Source organism: Belonocnema kinseyi, chromosome 4 (genome assembly GCF_010883055.1).
Source record: "Belonocnema kinseyi isolate 2016_QV_RU_SX_M_011 chromosome 4, B_treatae_v1, whole genome shotgun sequence".
Classification (NCBI taxonomy): domain Eukaryota; kingdom Metazoa; phylum Arthropoda; class Insecta; order Hymenoptera; family Cynipidae; genus Belonocnema; species Belonocnema kinseyi.
This window is the reverse complement of record NC_046660.1, coordinates 49060798-49085061: the sequence shown is the minus strand read 5'-3', so window position 1 is coordinate 49085061 and position 24264 is coordinate 49060798. Positions and strand designations below refer to the sequence as shown.

Below are 24264 nucleotides of genomic sequence, written 5' to 3'. Positions count from 1 at the left end.
AAGTTTGAAAAAAAATTGAGAATATTTTATATAAATGTATGTTTATTATTATTCAAAAATATTTTAAAGTCTTTAAAATTCGATCTTGATAAAATCTTAAAACTAATTTGACAACATAAAAAATTATTTTATCTTTTTTCAGAAATCTTTTTAAAAAGTTCATTATTATGTAACTCTTAAAAATCCTTGAAAAGCTTTAAGGCTTCTTTTTCTTAGTCTTTTAAAATCTACATTACGTATTTTCAAAAATATTTTAAAACTTAAAATTATTTGGAAATCTTCCCAAAGTTATAAATGTCTCTATATTAAATATAATCAAAGTAAAAATACTATTTTTATTTTTCTCAAAAATTGGAGGAAACTTTTTTATTCTGTTGTAACATTTTAAAGAACCTTTAGGCACATCATCCTCGAGCGAAAAAAAACAATTAAAAAAAGGAGTTCCTTTTTTTCGAATGCTCAGAAAGTGATCTGAAGTTGATTCGAGTCTTCTGCTAAATGTGTCTGAATAGCTGCATAAAAATTCTCGGTATAAGATATGCGATTTTAGAGCTTATCTCTGATCTTTTGATCTCAGTGCAATTAAATAATTAAAACTGCTAAGAGGAAATTTGCAGCTCCGTCTCTATAATTTATAATTAAAAAAAAATTAAGTTTGTATTCCAGCTTCTGCTCATTTTCTGCTTTTAAGACATCCATATTAAAAAAGCGATTCACATTTTCTTAATGAAACGTTATAATTATGTAATAACGATTTCCCTGGGTAATGCAGGTAATGTCTTTTAAGGTTTTTTTTATTGCGTTTTGTATATTATAAATTAAAAAAAGGTTTGTTTTTAAAGTCAGGTGGATATTTTAGTGGGAAAGAATTATTAAAAAATTGTAGACTTCCATTCAATGATAAGAAAATTATAAAGATAAGTCATAATTTGTCGAGCTTCTTTAAATATAGTCGTAAAAAATTTTCCAAATAATTTATTTCATTTTATGATCAAAATGTATTTCTAAGTGTTCCAAAAATCTTTGATACGAGAAAATTTGTATGGATGTAATCCAAAAATTATCACCGTCGACAATAATATTTCCTGGCAAAATTTAAACTGAAAACTTTGTTTTATTTCAATAGTTACTTACAAGTTTTGAAGTGCTTGAAATCTTTTGTAGATTTTAAAAAATCCGTAACGAAATATAGATTTTTGGAAATCTCGAAAAAAAGCTTTTCAAAACTTTTAAACGCTTTTAAGATATAACAGAATTTTTAAAGCATTCAAGAGGTAATACAATTTTAAAAGCTTTTAAGAGATAAACAATTGTTCTTAAGATTTTATGGTAAATATTAACTGATTTTTTCATTTAAAAAATCAATTTCAACATAAATTTAAAAAACATTTCAAAACACTTACGATGTTTTTGATGAAATTTAGAAAAGTAATATAGAAGTCTGTTAGAAAATTTTAAAGAAAAAATTTTCAATTTTGCACGACTGCAAAATAAAAAAAACTCAAGTAATTTTCAGAGATATTTAAAAGTTTTCAAAGCAATAAAAATCTTAAAAAATTGTCAAAAATTTACACAAATATCAAAGAAAACCTGAAATATTTCAGTACAATTCATAAAATAAAATTTCTCAAGATTTTAAGGAAAATATTAACTGATTTTTCATTAAAAAAATTTAATTCTAACAGAAATTAAAAACCATTTCAAAACATTAAAAAATTTTCCGACGGAATTCGGAAAAATAATATAGAAGATTTTACAGAAAAAATTTTCAATTTTGCAGGTTGCAAAATCAAAAAAAATCAAATAATTTTCTGATATATTCAAAAGTTTACAAAACATTAAAAATCTAAAAAGATTTCCAAAAATTGCAAAAGATTTCCACAAATATTAAAAAAAACCTGAAAGATTTTAATACAATTCTTAAAATTAAAAAATTTTATCTTATTAGTTTATCGTATGCTTGTTTTTGCACAAACACAATGTGCCTAAAAATTCTTTGAAAGATTACAACAGAATAAAAAAAAAACGTTTCCTCAAATTTTTGAGAAAAATAAAAATACTTTTCTTATTTTGGAAAATAAATTTTAAAATAGACTTGAAAAAGATTTTAATATATTCAAAATAAGCTTTTAACGATTCTAAAAAGAATCTAGAAAAATTTTTAAAAATTTCAGTTTTGCAAAATTTTATAAAAAGTTCGATCATGTTTAATATAGAGATATTTATAAGTTTTGAAAAGACTCGAAAATAATTTTAGGCTTAAAATTTTTTTAAAATTTGTAATGCAGAGTTTTGAAGACTGCAAAAAAGAATCCTTAAAGCTTTTTAAGGATTTTTAAGGATTTTTAAGAGTTACATGATAATGAACTTTTTTGAAAGATTTCTGGAAAAAGTTCAAATAATTTTTTATGTTGTCAAATTAGTTTTCAGATTTAAATTAATTTCAACATATATTTAAAAAAATCAAAAACATTCACAATTTTTTTGATGAAATTTGGAAAAATAATATAGAAGATACAATTCTTAAAATTAAAAAATTTCATCTTATTGGGTTAAAGATTCAAATGTTCGATATAAAATTAATCTATACAGTCGACTCTTTTTTATTTAAAATGAAAACAATTTTTAGTTGAAATATTACCTATTAAATTCTTCGTCAAGAATCCATTTTTTTGGTGTAAAAATAAACTGCTTTGTTAAAAATGTACTTTTTTAATTGAAGATTTATAATTTTATTTAAAAATTCATCCCTTCAATTGAAAATGAAACTATTTGATTGAAAATGTGCATTTTTGGCAAAAAATTATTCTTCTTGTTTAAGAATTCAACTGTTTCGTTGAAAATTCTTCTGTTTTGGATGAAGATGCAACTGTTTTATTGAAAATTTGTATTTTTTATGATTTCAACTTTAAAAGAGTCACGGGTTGAAAATTTCACTATTTCATAGAAAATTTGTCCTTTTAGCTTGAAAATTCTACAATATGTTATACAATTCTTCTATTTGATACAAAATTAAACCTTTTTGTAAAAAATGCGACGATTAAAAATTGTGAGAAAAGAAAACAATATTTACTAAAAGATAATTAAATAAAATTCGGACTAACATCAGATCTATTGTTCATTTGTTTGAAAATTCATGTAATTTTTTGAAAATTTGTTTTAAAAAACTGAAAATATATTTTTTAAACTGAATATATAATAATTAATTTTTTTAAATTTTATTTATTTTTTGTTAAAAATTCAACTAGCTGTGGATGAAAATTAATGCATTTGTTTGAAAAATCGCCTTTTCGAAGAAGATTAATTATTTTTGCTAAAAATTGACACAATTTGATGCAAGAATGATACAAAAATAGGGCCAAAAATAAATTTTTTCGGTCAAAAATGCAACTGCTAGTTTGAAAATTAATCTGTTTTTTTCCTTATCTTGAGCGAAAATTAGTTTTTCAGTTACAACTCTTTTGTACAGAATTCTATACTGGATTAAAAATACAACAGTCATATAGAAAAATTCTTTGCTTTCAACTGAAAACTGATTTTCTTTGACTGAAAATTTAACTATTTGATTTTTTATTGAAAATTGAAGTTTCCAGTTAAAAATTCACGTATATCCTAAAACAATCGTACACTTATGGAAAATTCATCATTTTGTTTGAAACTTGAAGTATTTGGTAGAAGAAACAATGTATTTTGTTACAAATTAGTTTTTTTTCGTAGAAAAGAAATTTTTTCGGCTAAAAATGCAACTTTAGGGCTAAAAATTAAACTGTTTTAGTTAAGGATACAAGTATTTTATTGAAAATGTATCTCGGCTGGTTTTATCCACTGGTTTTCATTTAAAATAAAAATATTTTTTCTTTAAATGTCAACTATTACCTGTTGTATTAAATTCGAGTATTTTTAGGTTGAATATTAAATCAGGTTATAGAGAATTCATCTGTTTAGCTTGGAAATTTAACAATTAGGTAAACGAACCAATTTTTTGGTGAAAAATGTATGTACTTTGTTGAGGATTCTTCTTTCTAGTTCAAAAATTCAACATTTTGTGCGGCCCCTAATCAGCCACTAAGAAAATTTATTCCCAATAAGCGAAGAAGTTTAAAAATATTGTTTAAAGAAAAGTAAATAAATAGTGGAATTAGCAGACAATTTAAAAAGAATAGTATCCTCAGTCTCATTTTCTGTTTCAAAATAGTAGCAAAACAGTGCTATCGCTAAAAAAAGTCAAAAAGTATCAATAGTGTCGTGAGCCTGAGACCTGGGGTTGTATTTTAAAATGGGATCATTAATGTTAGAATTTTGATTTTGTAAGTAATTTGAATCCTTTTTTAAAATTAAACAGTGAAATATCACTTGTCGAAATGGAAAAAAATTATCACTGTAAATCAGTTAAATTTCACTGTTTGACTCAGTTCAGCTTCATCACTGGTTCAACCAGTAAGCTTCACTGGTACTCAGTACCATTAGTCAGCTGGTCGTTCGTGTTGTGTCAGTCAGCTGATTAGGCATGACATTTATCATTCATCGCTATTGTGGTAACTTCTTTAAAATTATATTTTTTTAAACTTACTTTTCTGGTTCACCAGTGATCTTTCAAAGTTCTAATTCAGCTAATGAGAATTGAGGTTCATGTCCTAGCCGCATGGAGCGCTATATCATTTACTAGTTTACCAATTTAGAGGCCGAAAATTACTGGTTCACCAGTGACAATACAAAATGCTAATTCCACTTGAGACAATGAAGTTGTCAATGACAATGTCTTGACAGCGTGAAGCGCTTCATCACTGGTTGAATTTGGCGTCACTGGTACATTCAGTAATGCTGCTTTAGTTGAGTTAATTACTGGATAAGCTAGGTCAGGTCAGGAATTTACCAGTTTACTATAGTAGTGGTAATTCAAAGTGGCAATTTAACCAGTGACACTGGAGGTTCATGTTTTGGCCGCGGGGAGCGCAATGTCACTGAACGAATCTATCATTTAGCGTCACTTGTATATTTAGTAACGCTGCTTCAGTTGAGTCACTTATTGGTTTACCTATAAAAGGCAGGGAATAACTGGTTCACCAGTGACAATATAAAATTCTAATTCAACCATTGACAATAAAGGTGCATGTCTTGGCCGTTTGGAGCACTTTGTCACTGGTTGAATCTATCATTTGCCATTATTAGTACATCAACTAATGCTGTTTCACTTGAGTCGCTTGATATTTTACTCATTCAAGGTCGGAAAATCACTGGTTTACCAGCGATCATTCAAAATGCTAATTTAACGAGTGACAATAGAGGTTCATTCCTTGGCCGCTTGGAGCGCTATGTCACTGGTTGAAACTGTAACGCTGTCTCAGTTGAGTCACTTACTGCTTCACCCAGTCAAAGTCTGGAAGTCACTGGTTCACCAGTGACAATTGACAATGCTAATGGAATCAGTGATAATGGAGGTTCATTTCTTGGCCCCGTAAGGCGCTACATCACTGGTTAAATTATTTAGTATCACTGGTACATACAGTCACTTACTAGTTTACCCAGTCAAAGTTTGGAAATAACTGATTTACCAGTAATAATTTAAAAGGTTGATTCAACCAGCAACAATTTTACTAAATAAATTTAAGAGAGCGAGCTGGTTTTAATATTTTACTTTTTTCCTTGGAGCATGTGAATAAAATGCATAATCGCGACAGATTTAGTAGAAATATCGATTATGGATTTGAGAGCCAATTGCTGGGGGAATTTCTCATATTTGAATTTCACGCCCTGATGCACAAATAGATTCAATTTTTAACGAACCATGTCCATCGTATGCATTCGCCCCGATGCGTCATCATACTGATCGAATAGTGTTTCACCGCATAAATCTAACGTAACTCGCGCCACATGAGCATTGACTGCATGTCCATGCTACGTATGTGCAGCCGACGGATCGGATATAAATATGAAAATATACTGCTCGCATATTGGGCGTCTCGCATTTCTCAGAAACTTTTGCACAGATGCCAATTCAATGCTTCAAATTGGACTTTCTTTTCAAAATGCTAACATCCAGGATTACCATATTTTGCGTCCAAATAAATTGCAAACGGCGAATCGATTGTCATGGAAAATTGGTAAAAGCATTCCGAGAACAAGAAACATAAACGAGAAAGTCAAAATCATTTATTATATATTAAATTATTGTTTCCCGAAAATTTCATAGAGGGATATAGCCTGGTGGAAAAAAAGTGGATAAGGATTAGAAAATTTTTAAAAGAAATACAAATAGATAATTTTTTCTTATATTTATTTTGTAGAGAAGTAAATAAGAAAACAATAAGCTACAAGTTTCTACATTTTGAAAATTGTTATAACTTTTTCTAAATAATTTTTTTACTTTGTTGTAAAAACCTACCGGGTGTTACAGAAATCTAAAATATTTTATATCTTCCTAATCTACAAAAAATATTTATTCACAAATTAGTTGAACATTAAATCGAAAAATACCAATTTTCAACCAAAGATGAACTCATACAATTTTTTATTACAAAAATTGATATTCAAATTACAAGTTGATTTATCAGTTACAAAGGTGAATCATAAAATTTGCAACACATCTAAAACACATTTCAATTTTTCATTTACAGAGATCAATTGTTAAAAAAAAACAGAACTATTAAATTTTGAGTTCAAAAAATTAATTTTCAACCAAAAAAATTCAGTTTCAACCAAAAAATTAAATCAAACCAAACTTTCAAGTCTAAAAAAAGTTTAAATTTTCAACAGAAGAGTTAATTTTTTAACCAATGAGATGTATTTGTAACCACGAAAATGAAATTTTTACAAAGTAACTTTTAAGTTAAAAATGGTATGTAATTTTGCACAATAGTGTTCAATTAAAAAAAAAGAAGAAGCATCTGTAAGCAAATAAGACGAAGTTTTTAATAAGGTAGATTTTTCAGTAGAGAAAGAAAAAAAATTAACCAAATTATGAAATTATTTGGCTAAAAAGGCGAATTTTCTTGAAAATATTCGAATTTTTAACCAAAAAGATCATTTTCTAAGAAATGGTTAACTTTTGAACAGTAAGATAAATATTTAACCAAAAAAATTCATTATAAAAAATCTAATTTTTAACCAAAAGAGATGGATATCGTACCTTACTTTTATGAAAATCTATTATAATTACTTGAGAAACTTTGATTGCAAATTTCATTTATTTATTAAATTATTATTAAAATAAGTATATATTTTTATTATTAATTTGGTAATTTTACACTGCGAAAAATCTTGATATGTAATTTCTCCAATTTTTTAGTTCAATATCCAATATATTAAAAATGAATAAAATTACCCAATTTTTGCGAGTTTTTTTTAGGGATATAATCTAATTATAACTTAAAAAAAGAATTGGTTTATCCTGTGTTCAGTTTAACACACCCAGAGAAAAGTTTCTTCGATTAGAGAAAAAAATTCTTTGAATTAAAAAAATTTGTTTATTAATACGCGGTCAAAATAAACTGTATTTAACACACAAAAATTACTTTGTTGTTTTATCCAATTGAAATTAAAGATATAGTTTGTTGTTGTAACGAAAATATTTTTTTAAACAAAAGAAGTTTGATATTACATTTACCAAAAAATTATTTAAATTTAAGAATCATTTTATTATTACATGAATTTAACCATGTATAGGGTGACAACTAAAATCCAAAAAGAATTTCCTGACAATTCCAGATTTTTTTGCAGGCGAATTGAAACAGATTTTTTATCTAAATATTCAAATTGATTCAATCAAAAAAACTCAGTAAAAATGAGAAAAAGGTTGATTTGAAGGATTTGAAATGATTCAAAACCATATTTTACATACCAATACGATCATCAAATTCTATTATGAAATGGAAAATAATCCTCTATGGGAGTCATGCGTACCTGAAACAAAAAATAAATTTACACCTTAGTATTTAGTACAAAAATATATATATTTTTAAGATTCCATACATAAACATTAACCTGCTCTGCTAAGATATTCAGTTTAAATTAAGTATATCCTATAATCATATTTATAAAATCATTGGGGTGTCTACTAAAATGTAGAAGAAAGTTTATGCAAATTTCAGCTTTTGTTCTATGTACCTGTAGATTACAATGTATAAACAATAATTTAAAAAAATATATAATAAAAAGGTACAAATAATACCAAAAAATCTACCTAGTTTGTGAAGACAAAGTTTGCTAACTAATGTGTAAAACTATCTAAATATTTAAATTGATTGAATTCAGCATTTTATAAAATATTAAAAATGCATTAAAAAGGAAAATGAATTATTTTTTATCAAAAGAGTTTAACTTTCAACTAAGTTTTAACTGTATTCTTAAAGTTTCTCTAATCTTTTTAATATCATCAATAAAAAAATTTAGATATCTTGTACAATTACTTGGCAAACTTTGGTTTTTGATTATCTTGATAGGTTTTTATTTTATGGAATTTTTTTGCATCGTAGATGTTTTTGTTAAAATTTCACTAATTATTATTAAAAATGGGGGTCAGAAAAAGAGCATCGTGGCTTTTTTGCTGTTTCTGCCTGCTCGAATATTTTTAAATTTTATTTATTGTTTACCTTGATAATGATGCTGCATGAGTGCCGAAAAGTCGATGACTATTTTCTACAAGAAAAATATCTCAAGAATTTTTCTGGACTGTCTTACATGGCGAGGGAGGAGTCAATAATTCTTACAAAACATATTTCAATGAAAATTCAACAATGTTGTTAAAAAGCCCATCTTTTTTTTTTAAATTCCCCCTTTTTTGAAAAGTGATGCTTTTTAATTGTAAATGCAACAATTCGATCAACATTTTGTTATCTTCTTGGCTTACTATTTGTTTACATTAAAAATTCGTCTCTTTGACTTGAAAATTCATTTCTTCTTGTAAAAATTATTTGGTCGAATTTTCAATCACACAAATAAATTTAAGAAAAATAATTAAATTTTCATCCTAAAAAGATGAATTCTGAACAGAAAAATGTAATGGTTGATATTTCAAACTAAAAGATTAAATTTCACTTAACAAAATTAATTTCACGACCGAAATGCCTAATTTTTAACAAATAAAGGTTTTTCAGTCACGAAAAAAAAAAATAGTTTACCTAAATTGTTGAATCATTTAGTTTAAAGGCGAATTTTCTGTAAATAAATTTAATTCCCAACCAGAAAATATGAATTTTCAGAGATACAAAAATAATTCTCCTCAAAATAGTAAAGTTTCCATAAAAGAGATAAATCTCTATGAATGAAAATGCTTTAACAAAGCATTTTTTTTCCTCACGCAATTGAACTTACAATGAAAACATAATAGTTTGAAAAAAAACAGTTAAAATTTCAACTAAAGAGATGAATTTTCAACTCAAATATGAATCTTCGGAAAGAAAGATATTTTTATCAAAGTAGTTTAAACGAAATTGCCGAATCGTCAAGCAAAAAAGATTCATTTTTAACTAAATAGTTGCATTTTTATCCAAGAAAGATAAAATTTCTACTAAAACAGATACATCTTTAATTCATATTTAAATTTTCATACAAACAAGATTTTAGTTTGACTTCTCACTATTAAAATATGAGTTTTGAACAAGAAATAAATTTCCTACGAAGATACTTGAATTTCAACTCGAAAAGACGAATTTAAAACAAAACAGTTTAATTTTTGACATAAAAACACAAAATTAAAAAAAGTAAGATTTGAATTTTCATCTAGAAAAAATTTTAATTTGACTTTTTAACATCAGGGTATGACTTTTAAAGAATGAAATTTTTTGCGAAAATACTTGAATGCGCAACAAAATAGTTGAGTTTTCAATAAAAAGGGGATAGCTTTTTAAAAAAAATTGTTGAATTTTCAACCAAATAGTTGCATTTTCTCCAAGAAAAAGGAAATTCCTACTAACACATATGAATTTTGATTATATTTATTTTTTATGAAATAGCTGAATTTTTGTCTTAATAGTTGAATTTTCAACCTAAACGGATGACTTTTGAACAAAATTGTTGAATTTTTAACCAAACAATTACATTTTTATATAAAAAAGATTCAACCTTTATTCATTTAAAATTAAAATCTATTCTAAGCTAAAAGTATAAAATATACATTTTTGTATAAATAATTTATCTTTCACGAGAAAAATTTAGTCGAAAAATATTACGTAACACAAGGCCGGAGGAGGGGCAGGGTTAAAACTTACGGATCCTAATAAAGGAGATTACGTGGTTTAAAATTTCAGAAGCCCAAACCTCGATCAAAAAGCGGATATTTAAAGGGTAATATTTCGATTTATTGTATGATAAAAAAATTCCCATCAATATAAAAATCCAGGTGCAGTCGAGAGCAAATCGGTTTCTATGCATCGCTTTTTAAAATAACTTTGCAAAAGGGAAAACGTTGATATTGATATGAGTTAAATGTTAACGTTCAATTTAAAGCGAATGTTACACGAGAACCAGAATTTCGTGATAAAATACTTTCTTATTTTAAGTGAACGAAGGGAGTGACTTTATGCGAAATATAATTACATAATTAATTTGTAACAAATTATTCCGTCACTAATTAAAGTATATTTAGTGCAAATAAAAAATTCCTTTGACATGGTACTTTTTTAACGATTCCGGACAAATTTTTCGGAATGACATTTTCAGTATAGGCATGCATCGATTTCGATGTAAAAGAATATACTGATATGGGAGGCACACGAGAGAAGTTTTTAAAGGTAAATACGATGCATTTGTCACAATTTTGTTGGAAGCGCCTAAATTACAACGTTCTCCACTATTTTAATGATTTTCTTTCATAAACGATTCGTTTCGTCAATTTTAGTCAGGTTTTACAATTTATTAAAGTTAAAGATCAATGAAACGACAACTGCAATTTTGCGAATGTGAACTCTCTTTTGTTAAAGCTCTTTCGGCTTTAACGAACACATTCTCATAAAGTATTTCGTGCTTTGCATTCGATTTTGTCCGAAATATGAACTTTTCTACTTTATGTTCAACACTTTTAAATCAAATATAATACATTTTATATGTAACTCTGCCTGGGATTGTTTTTTAGATATACAGAATAAATTACAAATTCTATTTATCATGATTGCTTTTGTATTTTTGTTTCTTATTTTTCGTTAAATTTTATTCTTAGCTGCGCTAAAACATGTATCATTTTAATAAATTTATATCATTACAGTTTATAATATGCATGGATATTGAAATAGTCTTTGTCTTATAGCTTTGTTTTATAACTTTTTTAAATTTCTAATCTTGTTTTTTACAATTGAAAATAACAGGCTTTCTATCAAAAAAAATATTCGTAAAAAATTTGTAAATCGTTTTTGGTAGAATAAGTTTGGTATCACTTATTCTCGTAGCTTGTATAGATGTACCTAAATATAATTTTTTATTTTCAATATTGCTTTTTAAAAATAGAACAAAAACTACTTATCCTAATAAAAAGTAATTCCTGAAAAATTTGCTATTCTTTTTTAGGTGCACAATTTTTTTCAATCTATCTCTTTTCGTATCTCGCTTTATTTTTTACAAAATGGACTTATTGCTTTTTTGTTAGTTTTTTGCGATAAAAATGTGAATTTTCGATTTTTTAGTAGCAAATTTTAAAACTTAATTTGAACAATTTTGTAAGGCCTTGAAAAAGTAAAGTTTTTCCCCATTTGACTTTTTCCGATATCACGCTTTGTTTGGCTACAAATGTTCATTTTCGTTTGGTTTTTTGGATTTTGAAAATGCTACACCTTTGGTAATCTTTCTTTTATCAAGAAAACTAATTCAAATAAATTGTTCGTATTTTTATCTACTGTAAATAGCTGTCGAAAGAATTTTCAAAATTTGAAATTTTTAAACAAAAAAGAAATAAAATTTAACTACAAATAGTTGAATTTTCAACGAAATAATTAGATTTTTAAACCAAAGAGACGAAGTTTTTAGAAGATATTTAAATTATCTACCTAAAAAGGTAAATTTAAAAAAAGTACACTTTCAACTAAAAAAGTTAAATTCTCATAAAAAAGGTTGACTTTATCAACAAAAGAAATTAATTTAAAATCCCAAATGACGAATTTTTTTATATAAAAAGACAAATGTCAACCAAAGCATTCAAATTGTTTACCAAAAAAAGATAACTTACAACAAAATAATTGATTTTTCAAATAAATACTTACATTTTCAACCTACAAAAACGAATTTTCAGCCAGATGATCAAATTTTCAAAAAGAAAAAAATATTTAACTTGAATCAAAAACAGTTGTATTCTTAATTAAATTGTCGACCTTTCAGACGCAGGAGGCAAATTTTGTAGCAGACAGTTAAATTCAAATGTAAAAGCATATTTGAGAAAAATATAATTGCCGACCAAGAAAAACAAATTTTCAACCCAATAGTTAAATGTAAAAAAAAATATTTTCAACCAAACAGTTGCATTTACTCAAACAAACAGTTAGACTTTCAATTCAAAGAGGAAAATTCTAAGCAAAACAGTTGTATTATCGACCAAAGAATATGACTTTAGCAAAATAATTTAATTATTTACCTAAAAAGAATCATTATCAACCAAATGATTAAATTTTCAAATAAATAAGATTAAAGTAAAGAATTTAATTAAAAGACATTTAAATTATTAAACTGCGAAGGTAAACGAACTTTCAAGAATTTATTTAAATTTTACACTAAAAAATTGTATCTCCAAACCAATACCACGAATTTTCTATAAAAAAAAACAACTGAAATAAAAAAAAACGTAAATTTTCAGCCAAAAAAGATGACTTCAACAATTCAAGATTAATTTTTTACGCAAACAAATAAATTTTGTACGACAATTGTTAATTTTCAATCCAAATAGGATGAATTTTTAACACAATAGTTTAATTTTGTAACAAAATAATTTAATTTTTAATTGATTTACCATTCCAGCGAAAAAACGAGAAAAGAATAAATAGAGAAAAGAGTGTGCAGTTTGCAATTAAAATATAATTTATTTTCTTTCTTACTTGATAAATATTTGAAAATTTACACTTGTATTTTTCAAGAATAAGGACGCTGTATTATGTACTGCATTTAAAATTCAAACTAATCATTATTTAGAAACTTTATTTTTTGAAACTGAAAATTATGAAAAATTCTTGGTCATTGCCCTGTTTTCGGGTCCAGTGACCACTAGGATGGCTCAAAAAGAGATCCCTCCCTTAAGTAAGAGACATCACTCCCCTCTTTTAGAGGGGAGCGATGTCCTTAATTTCATTCCAAATGCGAAAAAAGAAATTCCTTAATTTTTTGTTTCAATTTTAACAGGTGCTGGTTTTGACTAAAAATGTCCCATGTAAGATGCATAGGGAAAAATCACTTGTTTAGGTTTTTGGAATAAATTTTAGGGTTAAAAAAATGTGACCGGTAAGTATAGGGACCTGTGGCGAATTATCCAACAAAGAATTTCATGTGTCAGATATTTGGGCTTGACACCCCTATTGAGTTGAGGTTCTGGAATAAATGTAGACGGTGGTTTCGCTGGATAAATCACTTTATTTAGTATTCACTTATTATTCGGTACGTCCGTCTTACATGGAGTCTCGACAGTAACTGACTAACAAGAAGGAAGTGCAGTCGAGCGCGTACGGGCGCAGAAGAGCAGCGCCAGTGGCAGAACGGCACACTAGTCCTCAGTCGCACGAGATTGAAACAACCCGCCCGCCTCGTTCCTTAAACGACACGACATTGAACACCGCCCGCCAAAGATGAGTCCACCTACGTCGAATCCCTATCGTCTTCTGCCCTCTTCTGTCGTGGTCTGGGCGATTGGCAAAAGGGAAACCTTCACGATGGGCCGAATATACTCTCCAGTGCATGTCTGGATCTTGGGGGCAAGCATCAGTCCATTAGATCCCTCATGAGCCTGAGTCACTCGGTCGAGAGGCCATCTTCCATCAGATTTGATAAGAGAAGGGTCCAGCAGTATGACTAGGTCTGCGAACTTTAAATTGGGGCGCTGAAGAGTCCATTTAAGCCGTTGTTGGAGAGTATTTAAATACTCGCTGCTCCGTCGCTTCCAGAACTGAGCTCGCATTCCCTTGACAAGTTTCCAGTGAGTCAGGCGATCAAGATTTGTCGCTTCAACTGGAATTTCTGGAACGGTTTCGAAAGGTCCTCCAATCAAAAGGTGTCTGGGCGTAAGGGCGTCTAGATCCTCGACGTTACTGAAGAGAGGCGAAAGGGGGCGACAATTTAACACTGTTTCGATGTTCACAAGCACTGTGGAGAATTCCTCGTATGTCAGATTCTTGGGCTCGGCTATGCGTTTATGATGAGTTTTAAAGGATTTCACCCCAGCTTCCAAAAGTCCTCCAAAGTGCGGAGCAGCAGGCGGAATGAATTGCCAGAGGATGCCTTCGGTTGCCATCGAATAAGCGACTCGATCCCAATTAATCGCGCTGAGCGCTTCTTTTATTTCCAAATCAGCGCGACAAAAGTGAGTTGCATTGTCACTCCATAATTCAGCCGGTTTTCCACGTCGAACACAAAATCGCAGTAATGCACCCTGCAGACTCCCGGTGCTAAGATCGCCGACAGCCTCAAAATCTATTCCCTTCGAAGCGAAGCACACGAAAACAGCCATGTAGCCCTTGGTAGTACGTGATCCATGCCCCTTGGCGGCGTGCAGATGAAAAGGCCCAGCATAATCAAGACCGGTTGCGTGTAAAACCTCTTACCGAAGTGACTCGTTCTAGGGGCAAAGGTGATATAGCCTGTTTAATGGGCCTCGGTTGAGCTCTGATACACACAACGCATCGATGTATGTGTGCTTGGATTTGACGTTTTCCACCAATTATCCAAGCGCGGCGAACTACATGAACGTACGTCGAGCGAAATACACCATGAAGTGCCCGGTGATGAGCCCAAGTAATCACCAGCTTAGCCGAAGGGTCGGCACTCGATAAGGTCGGCGGACGACGGGCATTGTATGAAAGCGATGAGTGTTGAAGACGGCCTCCTTCTCGCAGGATACCAATCGGATCTACGAATACGTCAAGACCTTTGAGTGGGCTTTGGCGCGACAGGTAACCTTCTCTCGTTCGAATTTGTACTAGCTCCGGTGCGAAGTGATGACGTTGACTTAGAAGGACGCATGCGTAAAAGGCGTAATTAAATTCGTTAGCAGTGATAGGCGACAGAATAGGGACGGTGGAGGGACGCTTGAGTCGTAGCCTCACTCAACGACGGAGCCAAACCAAGAACCGCAGCAGTAGATTCAAATCTAAAAACTTCAACAACAGCTCATCAGCCAAAATAAATGGAGCACTCGCATCGGCTACGATTTGACTGACGTTTACCGATGCAAAATTGAGGGAACTGCATGGCCAACTGAAAGGTGACTCGCGCAACCAATCAGGTCCCTCAAACCATGAGTTGTCATGCGTGAGTGTGGTTAACTTAGCTCCACGGGAGGCCACGTCCTCTGGGTTCAGTTGCGACGGCACGTGTCCCCAAATGATCGATGGCATGATTTCTTGAATGTGGCTGATGTAATTATTGATCAAGGAATTTCCAACAGGTATACTGGAGTGAAGCCAGTGAAGCACGATCTGAGCGTCACACCAGACATAGCAGTTCCCTGAAGGAATGCATAGATCATCTGCAATGGTGCGAAGCAGTTGACTCGCAACTAAAGCAGCGCGCCTGTAGGCTTTTGATAGAGTTCAATTTTGTTTTGGCGGCAAGCAGCACTGTGGATAAGTGATCATTTTTGGATAGCACTCGTGAATATACAATCGCAGCCATCGCACGTCGACTAGCATCAGAAAAGGCGTGCAGTTGCAGTTGGCAAGAGGGACTGTTCCGAAGCCAGCGAGTTAAGGCGACATCGGGAATACGATACAGATTTTTCTTGAAGTTCGTCCAGCGTTGAGCCATCGATGAAGGCAGCTCTTGGTCTTAATCCAACCCAGCTCTCCACAAGTCTTGCATCATCATTTTGGACATCACGGTGACAGGAGCTAACCAGCTGCACGGATCGAAAGAGCTTGCGATTGCTGAGAGGATCTCTCTTTTAGTTTTTTGCGTAGCGCCTATTGAAGACGACGACAGCCGAAAGTCATCGCTCTCAGGATTTCACAAGATACCCAGCTCGTTCACGGGGCGATCCTTATTGATGCGAATCTAAGAAGGTCAAAAGCACTCTTCACTAGGGAGATCATGTAATAGATTTGGATTGTTGGCGACCCACTTGTGTAATTGAAACCCTCCGGTAGTCAATAATCGTCGAAGTTGATCTCGAAGATGACGGACCGACTCGATGCTGTATGCTTTGGACAAAATGTCATCAACGTACCGGTCTCTCATCATAGCATCTACTGCCTCTGGATAATCTTTTCCTTCATCGATGCACAACTGCTGAATAACTCGAAGCGACAGATAAGTGCCTATAATTCCCCGTAGCTGACTGTAAGTAATTGAAAATGTCTAACAGGCTCCTCCTCAGGCGGGCTTCAAATTATCCGTTGTATATCAACAACGCGATCGTCGATTCTGATTTGGAGATACATCATTTTTCCATCTGTACAGAAAACAAAACGATATTGGCGCCATTGAATTATCACCCTCCAAGGATGCGTTTGGAGCTTAGGACCAGTAAATAGAGCATCGTTGAGACTGTATCCTGTCGAAGTGGGCCGCGAGGCATTAAAAACTACTCGAAGCTTGGATTTTCGATCCCCTCTTTGACAGATTCCATGATGTGAGAAGTAATGAACCGGTCCTCTGCTGTCACGAATCTTTTGGTGGTTTAACTCACGCATGTGGCTCAGTCGGAGATGTTCGTTCATGAATTTGATATAAGCCTTCGTGATGTTGGATTCCCGTCTCATGCGTCGATGGAATGACGATAAAGCAGCGATTGCGCCCGGAAGACTGTCGTCAAGAGCATTGACAATGTCAGGTCGGGTGGGCAGCCGTAATATGTAATGCCTGTCTGTGTCTCGGCAATGCTTGCTGAAGATATTTTCACATTGCTGGTCGTCTAGTGCTATTTTCTCGATGATGGGAAGATTTTCTTTTTCCCAGAATCGTTGCAGCTGGCCCAGCGTTAGGAGGTGCCAGAGACGGCAGTGGGACTGCTGGAGTGGTCAAGCCAAGATGTTTCAAATAATAGGTTTCGAATCTGATTGGTGTAGTTGAGTCAGGAGTGTGTAAATTTAGTTGAGTTTTGAGACGTGGTCAGTTGATAAGCTCTCCTCCCACGCCGCTTATGTTCATATCAAATCTTGTCAAGAGTGCTTTGACCCTGTAAGCAAATGCTGTTGATGTCAGTGTGACCTCAGAGCAAGGATCGAGCAAGCCCCGGGCGTGGCCAAAACGTATGCAATTGAAGCACAGGCGTGACTTGCTGAAGATATCTCGACGGCCTTGAGGGCCTAAGGCAATAAACCTTTCGCATTGACCTGTGTAGTGAGTCCCTCCACAGCAGATACAGTTCTCGTTGCCTTGAATGGCAAGCGTGCGATAACCCCGAGGTTTCATTGTGGATGGACCTGGTGGCAAAAATGGTCGATTGACAACCGCGCGATTGCTCTTGTTGCCTTCCAATGAGCTGATTGTGCGGCTTTGACGACCTAGGAACTTAACTAGTGTATCGAAGGTAGACATTTTTGAACTGTTTGTCACAGTGTCAATTTCAAGCTTCTCCAATTCTTTCTCCCAAGCCCGCCAAGTTAACGGATCCATACAACTAGTAGCCACGGAGATAAACCAATCATCCCAGTGCTGTATAGCACGATCCAAAGCCTTGAGTTGTTTTCGGTGCACTTCCAGGGTATCGCAGAGGTGCTGTAATTCTTTGGCATTCTCATCTTTCAAAGGTCGAAGATTGCGCAGCGCATTAATGTGGTCTTGTGCAAGCAGTCTCAGATGTTCATATCGTGCAAGCAGCAAATCCTATACAGCGGCGTAGTGAGCCCCTGTTACAGGAAACGAGTCGACTTCCAGCTTCGCTTCCCCTTGCACATATGACTTTAAATAAAACAGCCTTTAAACATCGCGAAGCTGCTCATCTTTGTGGATGAGCGCCTGGAAAGCGTCTCGAAAAACATCAAAGTCTTCTCTTCGGCTAGAAAATGTTGGAACGTCCATTCGAGGTAGGCGTGCACTTGTCGATCCTGCTCGTTGTAACCGTAAAGTCTCGTTCCCCGTCGAAGTTGACGTCTCAGAAGTGGTGGGAGTCAACCTCCCACGGATGTCATACAGCTTGGACTGCGATTCGATGTATGCTTGCTCGATTTCGGTGTACACTGCATCGCGAGGATATCCGTTGTCATCATCATTATCGTTTTGAAGAAGTATCAGATGATTGCCATGAAAGTCCGCCCAATACGAGAGTAAAAGCTCCAGCCTTGCCTGTACTAGACCAATCGTCCATCGATCGTCAGGAGACGTGATCACAGTTGATGTGAAATTTCGGATCACTTTCACAAGAGCCTGTTAAAGAGAGATCAATTCGTCCATGGTCTCTGTCCTGAAATTAATGTGCCACAGAAGCATTCGACGCTGCTGTTGAGCGGAGTTTTATTAGTGAATATTTGCACTTTTTTTGAGATGTGATGCATTGCGTTGAAGGAACCTATGAGGAGAGTGTAAGGGACAGAGGAAGAAAGCAAGCACAGGGGAAGAGGTGTGACGCGCATGCAAAATGTATACGTCATATAAAAGTACAGGGAACTTCCTGAGAGAAGTCAAACAATCTTTAGTAGCATTTTAGCTTTTATCCCTGTTGTCTACACAATAAAGCATGTTTGAAGAATGAAGTCTACTTCCCATAACGATGCGACGAAGGCGAAATATGATTAGGACTGTGAGGCTTCAAAATAAATTTGTTAAACACGTTTAATCGTTTACAGTCAACATTTTCAAAATTAATAGCAAGAGGTAAATAGAAAGAAAATCAAATCAATTAAAATGTAAGAAGTGATACCCCGAATGCAGGCGTCTTGCTTTTCTCTGTTAACGCACGCGCATGCGCTCAATGTTGAATCACGCCATCGCCCTCTGTCCATCTCCCTTACTCCCCCCTCAACCCTTCACTTATTCTCTCTCACTCTCTCTTTTTGGCTCGAACTCCGTTGGGCAAATCTCTAGCAAATCTTTCAAGATTGCGAATGAGATATAAAGTCACCTTTTTTCTCTTATGTGCGTTTCACTTTTGTCTCATATATATCTCTCTTTTTTTTACTTACTTGATAGCTTTGTAAAGTCTCGAATATTCACCACTCAGCTATATCCGGATCGAAGGACCAATTCTTGAATTGAGGTTCTGAAATAAATGTAGACGGTGGTTTCGCTCGATAAATCACTTTATTTAGTATTCACTTATCATCCGGTACGTCCGTCTTAGATGGAGTCTCCACAGTAACTGACTAACAAGAAGGAAGTGCAATCGAGCACGCACGGACGCAGAAGAGCAGCGCCGTTTATTAATTTCTTATTGCTTAAACAGATGAAAATTGCTAAAATAATTTTTCTTAGAAAATTCGTTTTTTCCTTCAAAATTATTACTTTTGGACTATAGGAATATTTATTGACATAAGTTCATTCATTTTAAATTATTTAAGCAAATGAAATTTGCTCAAATAATTTTGTTTATGATTTTTTTAAATAAAAATTATTACTGTAGGCCTAGTGGAATATTTATCAGTAATAATTAATTGCAGTTTGTTTATAAAATAAGAAATTAATGAACTAATGTTAATAAATATTTCAATAGAATAATAGTAATAATTTTTAGGTGGAAAAACGAATTTTCGGAAAAAAATTACTCCAAAAAATTTCATTTGTTTTAATTATAAAAAAGTAATTAACCACTGATAAAAAATATTCCACTTGACCAATATTTATAATTTAAAGTAAAAAAATACGAGAATACAGTGTTCAAAGATCGATTTCATAAAGAATTGACATTTTCTGTTTAAGGGTAGTTTTCAGATGCTCTTGGGGGTGTGTTAGGGGTGTTAATCCCACATGCCTGATAAATGAAATTCTTACATACATTTTATATGGGAAACTTCAAGTGAAAACTGGCACCGTTTGACATAAAAAAATTAAAAGTGAGGCATTTTTTTTAGATTTGGAATAAAATAGGGGGGGGGGGGGGGGGGGGTCGTTGCCCTTTAGCATGCCAAAAAATTTTGCCATGCATTTCAGGACCACCCTGGTGACCAAGCCCTGTTTCCAATTTGCTTATTATTTAAAAACGAGTTTCAATAATAATTTCAGTGTATGATATTCCAGAATTAATATTGTAATGATTCTGATTACACTAACTGGCTTTGAAAATTATTATTAAAATATTAAAATTTCCGGCCGTTGTCCTGTTTTCCGGTTCAGTGACCAGCCTGTGTTTCAAACATTATTATTAATTATATAATAGCTCAAATAATAATATCAGCCAATTTACTACATTAATTAACGTTCTTATTATTGTTAATTACACTAATTAGATTCAGAAATTAATAATAAATTACTAGATTCCGTGCTGACTTCGACAGTTTTCGAATTTAGTATTATACGATCGTTTCAGTGCGAAAATAAATATTTTTCCACGTGTGAATGAGTCGGAAACAATTCTGTGTTGTAGTCAGTTGATTACCATAGATCAATCTTCGAATTGGACAGTCAGTGTAAACCATGTGAATGTTCCATCAGTGATATGGTAGGAACGTCAGCCTTATATACCTCAAATGTAAATAGAATATTTTCGAGTTTAAGCGGAAATTTGCATGTGCGACTACTATACGGAAATTGTGAATTAACATATGAATAGATTGGTAATATAGATTAATGTTTGTATAATAATCATATGCATATTCTAACTTGTGAAAGCATTCAGAATTCAACAAAACCATTACTTCTTGTATTTACATAAATAGCGTTTCTCCTCTCCTCTCTTCTCCTATTTGCACTGCCCTAACTTCATTCTTTGCTTGCCCTTTTCTCCTCATTTCCTTCCACCTCAAATTCCCCCTCTTTTCACTTTTCTGGATAATAATCCCCTTTCCCCACTGGCCTTCTTCAACTATCACTTTGGCTCCCCTAATCACCCGCACTACCACACTATCCTCCTTTTCGCTTTCCGAAGTACCATCCCTCATGTCCACTCATTTCAACTACTTTTCCTCACTTCTTCTAATAGTCCTTCCTGATCTTACCCTCTCTTAGTTTAATTACCCTTTCTTTATTTCCCATCTATCCCTCTACTTGTTCCTTAATTAGTCCCCCCTACTTTCACAATGCACATTTCCTCTCACTACCTCTACCTTACCTCTCCCACTTCTCCCCTCTTTACATCCTATACATTTCCCTACTTCCTTGCCTTGCGCTTCTTTTCTTTCCTAACCATCACTTTTACTCCCCTACTCATCTACTAGCCTTCTCTTCACATTTCTAAATACCATCCTTCACTTCCAGTCATTTCAATTAACTTTCCTAACTTCTTCTAATATTTTTCCTGATTTTACCCTCACTTAGTCTACGTAATCTTCCTTTATTTTTAATCAATTCCTCCACTTTTAAAAATTTCCTCCACAGTTTAAAAATTTCGTCTCACTCCCACTATATTAACTTCCCTAGTTCCCTTTCCCTCACTTCCCTACACATTCCCTACTTTCTTTCTCCTCATTTTCTCGACATTCCTCTCCCTTATAATCCTTAATTACCAAAATTCCCCTCCCCCGCTAAGCTCCACTTACCCTCCATTATCTTTCCTCATTTGCCCTACTTTGACTCCTCTCAATTCTCGTGTTTCGCCACCCCTGATCTACATTCATTTACCCTAATTCGTCTACTTTCTATAAATTTTAAGTCATAAAAAAAGTTAATTTTCAGTGTTAAAAATCACTTTTTACCCTTTTCACTTAAAAATTTATAATTTAAATTAAAAAATCCTATCTTTGGTTGTAAATCCAACTATTTATGATTGAAAGTTCAAGGTTTTTCAATTCAATTTAAATTTCTAAAAAATTTACCCTCAATTCCCCTACATCCCCACCCTCATTCTTGACCGCTTTCCCTAATTCCGCTCCTCTGACCTAAAATTGCAACTATTTGTCTTATGTCTCTTCACTTAACCGCCTTGATTTTTTCTCACTTCCTCTTCCCTGATTTTTCCCCACTTCCGCCTATTTCCACTTTTTTATTTTTCTGATTTTTCCCAAGGCTGCGAATCCATTAAAAACATATGCATTTTTAGTAAAAGTAGCAGAGTAAACCCCGGCATACAAAATCATTTCATTTTATTCTGCTTACCACTATTAGATCAAAATGATCCAGTTTTGTGGATTGAATGTTGATTTTTACACAAAATATTTAAATCAAACAAATAGAAAAAACGAAGTATAAAATTTTCCTTGATTTTGAGGTAAAATTTACACGAGACAAAAATTGAGTTTACAGAATCAAATTTACCCGAATATCGGTTGAAGTTTCTTTTGTTTTTCTATAACTATACGTGAAGTTGTCTGAATAAAAGTTTATCCCACTAAAAAATTTCCTGTAATAAATTTTATTCTTAGTTTTTTCTGTGCGCAAAGTCTCAAAATAATTTATATATTTATCTAAAAAGATGACTTTTCAATCAGAAAGTTTGATGTTCTATCAAAAAAGGTCAGTTTTTAACAAATGAAGTGAATTTTTATTCAAATAGTGAAATTCGTATCTGAAAAATATGAACCATTTCCGAACCGCAAATATAAATATGCAACAAAAAAGTTTGATTTTTTACAAAAAAGATCAATTTACAACAAAACAGTTGAACTTTATAACAAAAAAATCGAATTTCTACAAAAATTGCTACATTTTTGATCAAATAGTAAATTTTTTAATTAAACATTTATTTTCAAATAAAAAGATTAGCTTTCAACCAAAAAGATTAATTTTCTACTAAGAAGGACGGATTTTTCAATAGAAAAGGCAAATTTTCTGTAAAGCAGTTGAATTTTCAACTCACATGCATAAATGTTCAAATTAAAAGTTAATTTTTAACCAAATCGTTGAATTATTTATCAATATCGTTGAATTTTCGAAACACAAAGGCGAATTTGCAACGAAAGAATTGAAATTGCAAACAAATATTAACTTTTTCAATTAAAAAAATGAATTTTGAATACAGAAGTTCAACTTTGAAATAAGAAGAATGAATTTTTAACCAGGTAGCTGAATTTTTAACTAAAAATTTCAAATTTTTAACCAAAACAGTTACAATCTCATATAAAATAGTTCAATTTGAACTAAAAATGGAATAATTACATTTTAGTTAGAAACGTTATGTTAAAAAAAGGAAGTTTTAACGATACAGTTAAATTTTGAACAAAAATATGAATTTTAAGATAAACTTATGAATCTTATACAACAAAAAATAAATTAAAAATAATATGTTTAGCTTCAGACCAAGAAGCTGGATATTTTATAACAAATAAAGAATTTTAAACAAAATGGTTGCATTTTCAAGAAGAACAATTTCATTTTAAATCAAACTCAAGGTTGAAAAAACGGTGCACTAAATTGTTGAATTCCACAAGCAAAGAGATGGTTTTTTTAATTTTCGATTATGAAACTTTAAGTGGAATAGGTGTAAAAATTAATTTTTAACATAGAAAATTAACATTTTTCCTAACCAAAAATGTTTTTGTGGATTAAACTATATGCGGGTTTCACTTCTGAAATACTTTTTTAACTTTCTATGACCAACAGGGAACGGATTATAAAATTTTGCCATGTTTCTCATATGAAATCCTTCTAAATATTCGAAAATTCAAGGAAAATCTTTGAAAATTGCATGGAATTGTTGAAAGCTTCTGAAATTTCCTAAAATATTGGAACATTCCTCGTAATCTGTCAAATAATAATCCCAGTCCGTTTCTATCAATAGTAGATACAAATTAAGGGCGCGAAACAATCAATAAAATTAGATTTTATTTTATTCTGGAAATTATTTGTTCAATTACTTCTATTACAGAGAATAATAATAATAATAACGAAATTTAATTTTCATAGTTTAAGCTTCGAGAAGCACACCTAATTGTTATTTTGACTTACGAAATATCTTTCATGGTTTCTATCAAAAAATTGTTACTTAATATAAAAAATTATAATTAATGAAGTAGAAACATACGAGGGTGGATTGATAAGTTTCCGGCCTGACCAAGAAGAACAACGTTTTTAAGAATTTTTTTTTTTTATTTCTCAACATAATCTCCTCCAAGGCTGATA

General features: G+C 31.9%; 2 protein-coding genes across 2 annotated transcripts; both read right to left on the bottom strand.

Annotated features, from left to right (window-relative positions):
• Window positions 1-13774: 13774 nt before the first annotated feature.
• Window positions 13775-14629, bottom strand: LOC117170882. The gene has a single exon (XM_033357925.1). It carries the CDS (start codon window positions 14627-14629, stop codon window positions 13775-13777), a length of 855 nt encoding a protein of 284 aa, XP_033213816.1.
• Window positions 14630-14693: 64 nt separating this feature from the next.
• LOC117170881 lies at window positions 14694-15924 on the bottom strand. Its single transcript, XM_033357924.1, has 3 exons — window positions 15781-15924; window positions 15314-15596; window positions 14694-15223 (listed from the first exon to the last, which is right to left on the bottom strand). Exons 1-3 carry the CDS (start codon window positions 15922-15924, stop codon window positions 14694-14696), a joined length of 957 nt encoding a protein of 318 aa, XP_033213815.1.
• Between the last annotated feature and the right edge of the window lie 8340 nt (window positions 15925-24264).

Coding starts and splice junctions, on each gene's coding strand:
- LOC117170881 (XM_033357924.1), bottom strand. CDS start 15,924: ATGGCTCAACGCTGGACGAACTTCAAGAAAAATCTGTATCGTATTCCC. Junction 15,597..15,780: donor GACGTGCGATGGCTGCGATT/GTATATTCACGA, acceptor TGTGACGCTCAG/ATCGTGCTTCACTGGCTTCA. Junction 15,224..15,313: donor TCAAATCGTAGCCGATGCGA/GTGCTCCATTTA, acceptor TCCGTCGTTGAG/TGAGGCTACGACTCAAGCGT.
- LOC117170882 (XM_033357925.1), bottom strand. CDS start 14,629: ATGGCTGTTTTCGTGTGCTTCGCTTCGAAGGGAATAGATTTTGAGGCT.